This window comes from Oncorhynchus gorbuscha, linkage group LG08 (genome assembly GCF_021184085.1).
Source record: "Oncorhynchus gorbuscha isolate QuinsamMale2020 ecotype Even-year linkage group LG08, OgorEven_v1.0, whole genome shotgun sequence".
Classification (NCBI taxonomy): Eukaryota; Metazoa; Chordata; class Actinopteri; order Salmoniformes; family Salmonidae; genus Oncorhynchus; species Oncorhynchus gorbuscha.
Window position 1 is genome coordinate 67,915,324 of NC_060180.1, and position 7,595 is coordinate 67,922,918.

Here is a 7,595-nt window from a genome sequence, read left to right on the forward strand (position 1 = left end):
TGTGTTGGTATCACAGACGTGTTAATGAAGCCCTTTCAAACCAAATGGTGTTTTCTGGATTCAAATGTGTCACTTACATCCTTTTCTAAATTGTCCACAGTTATGTCCATATTTTCTAGCCACATATTTTTTATGTTTTGATGTACATGATCATTCAGAGATTTATTAGGATACTATAATTTTGATTAGAAATGTATAGTACCAGTACTTTTTTGTAGCATAGAACAGCCATACTCAACACACAGAACTCAGTCGGGCCTTGACTCCTGGTATCGTATAAACACACATAAGAAATTGAAAATTGTGTAGAATTGCAGGACATGAGCTTTAAAACGGTAAAACGTTCTTTCCGCCCCAATGGCAAACTGTGTAAAATTAAATTTCTAAATGTTCTCTCCACTAACAAGAGGGGTGTTAACCGTTTCAACAGTTTTGGGTCACATGGGTTGTGAAGTGGGGGGGTTTGTTACTATGCCGATAAATACAGTAACAATATCCATCTGGACCTTTGCCACCTAGGAAATGTGTGTGACCGGACCTGCTCAAATAGAACTTGAGTACCCCTGCCATAGGCCAGAGTCAGTGCTATGTATCATAAGGCGGCCCAATCTGGACAGCATGGATCAATGAATAGTTTCATAATAATAATAGATGAATGAATAGTTCAATTCTTAGAGGATGGATGATGCCAGTGCTTCTGAAAATAGTCATTGATTTTGCATACCTTATGAATTATATCACCAGAGTGACTAACAACCTTCATGAACACAGTGAGTCCTATCGTCACGCCGGTGTGATTTAGGACTTCTAACCCCTTTTATGTGTTTGAGCTACAGACTTCTGAGTTATACCATTTGGATTCGTCCACTCCCTTTGCATCCTTTGGTACCAAACATTAGTTTGTTTAACCGGGGCGGAGCTAAAGCCATGTTTGTGAGACAAGGGAGGATCCCGAAACGGCCCAGGGCAAGGTCTTTCATACAAAAACATCTGTAGAATCCGAATGGTTTGAGCTTTCAAGTATTAAAAGATATGACGCTCACAAGCTACACAAGAGTCGTTAGAAGGTTCTTCTACACAGAAGATCATAGGAAATCCCAGGACATAGTGTCTATAATACTGTAATAAACTCACATAGTTGCGGTCATAAACTCTGAACTCCAAACAGTTGTTACTGACTAGTTGGATATTCATTTCCCACTGAGAAAACAATTTCTGTACTTACAGCATTCATTTGAATTCATTCTGATCAGGTTTTTGCATAATATAATATATATATATATATATATATATATATATATATATATATTTACATTTGCCAAAAAATAATCTCATGAATTCAACAGTTTATGTCAAATAGTTATGTCTTCTACTTGTAGCCCTGGTTGTCCTGAAAAGAAAATGGTGAAACACTTAATTGCAAGGCTAAATATAAGGGCTGGACATCAAAGTCAGATAAATAAATAGCCAATTTCTGCTGGGGTCTCGTTTAGCTGTGAAAGACACATGAGAAAGTAAGTAAAATGTCATTCTTTATTACCCCTAGATACAGAGCAGTTCAGTGTACATACAGCCATTGCACATTCAGCGTAGTAAATGAACCCTTATGACCTACATTTTAACCCTTACTTGTAACTCCCACATGTTTAGAACCATGACAACCCCCCCCTGAACAAATAGCTAGTAAAGATGTAGTAAATCTCTGCCTAACCAATTAATGAGGAAGGTCTTGTAAAAGCACAATGAAAAGCAGACTCAAGCCCTTATGTGGTATTCTCTGATCATGCAGTGGGCCCAACGCATGCAGTTCGATGACTGCGACAATAAAGAGTCTGTGCTTTGTAAAATCTGAACGCTTCTCAGAAAAAAATCTTCTTCCCTGGACACACTGGCACAGGTGCAATAAGTGCAGACACAATAGCTGGGCTGTCTGGGGCTTCCCTCTTCACCACCCCAGATACAACAGGTGCGTCCGTGCCTACAACTGGATCGACTACGAACACAGGGGGCGCTTCGGTACCCACAGGGACCACCACCACGGGGACCACAGGGACCACCACGGGGACCACAGGCACTATGGACTCCTCGGACTCGCCAGACTCGCCAGACTCGGCAGACAGAAGGCCGCTGAGGTCGGGGTCGTGGAGGGCGGTGAGTTTGTGGTGCCTCAGGCCGTGGACCTTGGGGAGGTTACCAGCATGTACGTGGACCACTGGCGCAGGCACCGGGACTGTGCCATTGGTGTCCACGATAGGCATCTGTACATTAGAACGAGAGACAGGTCGTCAAAGTACTGTCAGTGCAATGGTTTGTTTTCATGTGGCATTTATTGATGTACCCTGGCATTATGTGGCTGAGTGATGAGAGAGAAACTGAAATGCTTTTTTGTCCATTGGGTATTTCCATTTGAGGAATATTTAGCTAAAGCCTTGAATAAAAGAAAACTGGCTACCTTTAATTAAATTCTAAAAATATTTATATTCGATGTGGTAGATGGCACGTGTGTATTAAATATTGTGTAGAGGCTTGTCTCCCATATGAATCTTCTCTTTGTGCCAGACTGGATTCAAATGCCTTCTTTTTATTTATTTATCTGTATATATTATGTATTTATGTGTATGTGTATATACAGGGTGTATGTATGTCTTCTTTTAGTGCTCTAGGGATATAATTATTGTTTGGTTAACCTTATTCACTACTATGTATTGATTTTTACCTTACATTTTTTCACTCTGTATGCGATTTGCAATGCAGAGAACACCGGAAGAAGAATGATCATTTCATTACCACAGTGAATTATTGTAATGTTTGTTTATGTGTCAGTTAATCCCATAAGGGATGGGTTACCAATTGGCGGTTTGACTAGTAAATCAAATGTAATTCGTTCATTCATTTCATTAATTCATTCACATTGTTCGGTTCAAATAAGATATAGCCTTTATAGTATAGAAGACACATTAATAACTCAGTGATAACAAGTCACCTACTTATTCACAGGTGGGAATTAATGCATGTCTTTTCTCTCACCATTGAAGATGCAGCAAATATATTGCACTGGATTGAGTGTAAAGAACTCACACCAGCCACTTGGCAAAAGCCACGTTGCTGAAAGAGAAAAGAAACGTGTCACAAGGTGGTACTGATTAAATACCAAGACATTGAGTATGTTTCAATAACCACACTATCATACCACCTAGAATGAAACAATGTGTTGGGCATGCATTCTAAGTAGTATGCTAGTATGGCCATTTGAAATGCAGGTTTGGGAATTCCTCCTTCCATGATATAATGTATACTTACTGCCGTAGCATTGGTCAGCGGCACACAGTTGTCATCACTGTCATCAGCAGTGCAGTTAGTTTCTACTATAACGTATTCTGCCAAGTATCTAGCACCACCAGACACAACCTGCAAACAGAATTGAAGGCTAGTTTCCTGGACACAGAAAAAAGTCTAGATCTGTGTGCAGGAAACTGGCTCTTAAAATGTTTACCTCATTTGGACATAAAAACATTACCATACTCTTTTTAGAATAATATAATAATAATAATAATATAATAATAATATAATAATAATAATATATGCCATTTAGCAGACGCTTTTATCCAAAGCGACTTACAGTCATGCGTGCATACATTCTACGTATGGGTGGTCCCGGGGACCGAACCCACTACCCTGGCGTTACAAGCGCCATGCTCTACCAACTGAGCTACACAGGAGATTGCACTTGCCCACATGATGATCATATGATCAGAAAATATGTTTTACCTGAGTTGACATGCGTCCGACTTCCATGATTGCAAACAATGACTCTTTGCCTGTCCTGTTGTTGAAGGTGACCAGCGAGGCAGAGACCATGGCCAGGCCTGCAGTGTCGTTAAGGGGAAGGAGTGAGGCACAGCCCACACAGAGGTCCTCCGTTGATTCTTGACATGGTACCAGATAGAGAGAGCAGGTGAGTGTATTAGTGTGTGCGTGAATATATTCCACTGGGCACAGACCGTCAATTCAACATCTATTCCTACGTGGGTTCAATGTAATTTCATTGAAATGACATGGGAACAACGTTGTTTCAACCAGTGTGTGCCCAGTGGGATCTCACCTTCCCACTTCTGTGGTACCTCTCCAGTCAGTAGCTGTCAGACTTTGTTCACAGAATGTGTTGATTATACTTTATTTGTCTGGGGAACGGGATTGTGAAATTATATAGTTCAATGGATTAGATTGAAAAAGAATGTGACATAAAGATTGCATACCTTCAGTTTTACACTTGAAAGCTGTGACAGACATAACTCCTCCAACCTTTCTCAGTACCACATCACAATCTCCCTCCACTGCCTAAAAAACAACAAACAACATTACCAATGATCCATTGGAGTTAACTACATAGAATATCAAATGTATTTAATAAAGTGGAGAATTGGCCTCACTGTGACTACTTTCGGCCTGACGGTGCAGTTGGCGACAGGTGTAGGGTCCAGAACGTGACATGTGGTCTCCAGTAGGTCCACTTCCATCAGATAGATCTCTGATCCATCAGGCTATTGAACAACACTGGAGAGCATGACTGAACGGGAATATATTATATCTGCGCTCTTATTCGAAATATAAAGTGTCTCTGAGTGGGAGTGCTGATCTAGGATCAGACCCCCCTAGTCGTCCATGTAATCTCATTCATTAAGATCTAAAAGGTGAAACTGATCCTAGATCAGCACTGTGAATACAGCTCCAGGGCTAACCGTAGAGGTTAACACATGAAAAAAGGGGCTTTGTATCAAAATTGTATTTGTCCTTAGAACACTAGGTTAAACAAAACTAAAATATGTCTATGCTATCTGTCTCAAACATCTGCAAAACTGTAAACTGGTAGGACCTGGGTAGTTAAGATAAACTTGAAAATGTATCTTGTCTTTACATTTACATTTTACATCATAGTAATTTATCAGATGCTCTTATCCACAGAGACTTACAGTAGTGAGTGCATACATTTTCATACTTCTTTTTATTTTTTTCGTACTTAAACAACATAACAATAATTCTGCCTCATTCTGCAAGTACAGAAGTCCAATCTACGTGATGCCATTACAATCTGTAATAATGAATGTTGCCTGGTGTGACGTCACACTAGACTGTATCATACATCTATGCCAATCTAGAGATGAGGTATATAGAGATGTATCTATATATGACTCTGTGGATTATTCTATTATCCATGCTCCAGCTCTGGCTCACCTTGGTTAGGATCTTGATGTTATCGATCTGGTTCAGGGCGTACTTGTAGCCGTGCGTGTGCTGGCTGTTGAGGTAATCCTGGGCCACCAGGGCTGCAGCTTTCACGTCGGGCGAGTCGCAGGGCGGATGGGTCACATTATGCAGCAACAACTGGGCCCGTGCCCCCGTCAGCAGCCCCAAAACCAAGGCTATACCCAGGCGACTCATCATCAGGAGGGTTAGGACAGGGCGAGAGGATGGAAGTATTGTAGCAGGTAATGACAGGGGTACACTACAAGAACGACTGAGTCCATATGCCCTGGTATATAGCCTGTACTTTAAACTTCACCACAGAGCCAAGGTAAACACATGTCCACCCCAGACTTCTGTGTACCGTGTGGATTGTGCAAGAATCCTCAGCCTGAACCCCATATGGAATATTGCCAAGATAAATGCTAGACTGACAAAGTCTGGGGTGATCAGGTGCATTGGTGTCAGCAGGTAGATGTCAAAATTCTACTCTTTAGTTCAACTGAGAAAAAGTCAAGCTTGGATCAAATATGGGATTTCATTGATGTGAATTAAGAAGATGCCATGAAAAGTAATACTGTAGCAACACTGTAGCCCAGGTCTTCTCTAGATCTTCCGTAGCCTGTGTGTTCAGAACATTCAGTAGCTTTACAAGACAATGTAATTGTCACGACTTCCCCCGAAGTCGTTTCCTCTCCTTGTTCGGGCTGTGTTTGGTGGTCGGCGTCACCGGTCTTCTAGCCATCGTCGATCCACTTTTTATTTTTCCATTTGTTTTGTCTTGATTTCTTACACACCTGGTTTCCATTTCCATCATTAATTGTTGTGTATTTAACCCTCTGTTCCCCCCATGTCCTTGTGTGGAATTGTTTGTTTGTAAGTGCTTGTGCTCTATGTTACTAGTGCGCGTCGGGTTTTGTACCCATGTAGGTTATTTTTGTATTGCCGTCGGCGATTACCTATCTCTGCTCTCCTGCGTCTGACTTCACTGCCACCAGTTCCGCATCCCTTACAGTAATATACATTGTGATTGATAAGGGACCAGTGTAAATTTCATATAATGATTATGAGGCATCACCCTGTATTTCCCTTAGGGAAAGGAAAATACAGGGAGCAAAAGGCCTATAGTCTGGTTCCAGATGTCTCTGTGTAGCATGGCCCTAGCTCTGTCTGTGTTGTCTTGTGTTTTGCCAATGGTAAGTAAAACAGCATAAGTTGATCTGGGATCAGGCTAGCAAAGTAGGCTACTACAATTAGATGGGAGAGCCACAACAACAATGATGCAATGACACCTGGTGGATTATATAGGCTCTGCCACTAAACTAGAGACAAGCGATTTGCAAGTATGCTGCTGATAGGAGATGATTGGCCTACTACAGCATTCATGGATCCCTGCCCCACTCACAACAGGCGCAACTGGCAGGCAGACAAAGGGCCAGATCTTACAACGCCTGGATAGGTACTTTAAGTATCAGCTAACCACATAATATGTTATAGCAATCTGTCAGTTGATGGCAACCATTGGTTGATGCATGCAACGTCGCACCAGGAGAACGAGAACACGTACCAGATATTGGCCGTGTTCGAGAGCATCAAAACGAGTGCAGTCAGTCAGTCAAAATTTACCCATGATACATTGTTGTTTTGATCCTCTCAAACTTGGCCACAGACACATACAGAGAGAGCTGGGCCTTGACAGTACATCTCAGTAAGACAAAAATAACAGTCTTCCTAAAAAAGGTCCAATTACCAGGACCACAAATACAAATTCCATCTAGACACCTTTGCCCTAGAGCACACAAAAAATATACATACCTCAGCCTAAACATCAACACTATACAGGTAACTTCCACAAAGCTATGAACGAGCTGAGAGACAAGGCGAGAAGGGCATTCTATGCCATCAAAAGGAACATAAAATTCAACATACCAATTAGGATCTGGCTAAAAATACTTGAATCAGTTATAGAACCCATTGCCCTTTATGGTTGTGAGGCCTGGGTTCTGCTCACCAACCAAGAATTCACATAATGGGACAAACACCAAAAGGCACAGGGCCTCACTGCGAACACCGGGGCCTCACTGCAGTGACAGTCTGCAGCGTCCCATGTTTATTCCGTGCACCGGAACCAGTCGTCCACCGCAGGAGCCTCGGTCTGACTCTGATGCCAAGGAGCCAGAACCGGCTGATACCCCAATATACACTGAAAGGGAGAAAGGTTAGTGGAGGAGTGGCGGAGTGAGTTCTGGGCTATCTCTGCCCAGGGCACGAACACCGCCCACTCCCCCGGCCGGTCCTGGCAATAAGACCTCGGAAACCTACCCACATCCTGGTTAACTTTTTCCACCTGCCCG

General features: G+C 42.2%; 1 protein-coding gene across 1 annotated transcript; it reads right to left on the reverse strand.

The window, feature by feature from the left end:
* Positions 1-1,519: 1,519 nt before the first annotated feature.
* Positions 1,520-5,586, reverse strand: ahsg2 (alpha-2-HS-glycoprotein 2). The gene is made up of 7 exons (XM_046360423.1): positions 5,233-5,586; positions 4,431-4,541; positions 4,257-4,338; positions 3,769-3,926; positions 3,301-3,408; positions 3,028-3,105; positions 1,520-2,258 (listed from the first exon to the last, which is right to left on the reverse strand). The coding sequence occupies exons 1-7, from the start codon at positions 5,440-5,442 to the stop codon at positions 1,860-1,862; spliced, it is 1,146 nt and encodes a 381-aa protein (XP_046216379.1). The 5' UTR covers positions 5,443-5,586; the 3' UTR covers positions 1,520-1,859.
* Between the last annotated feature and the right edge of the window lie 2,009 nt (positions 5,587-7,595).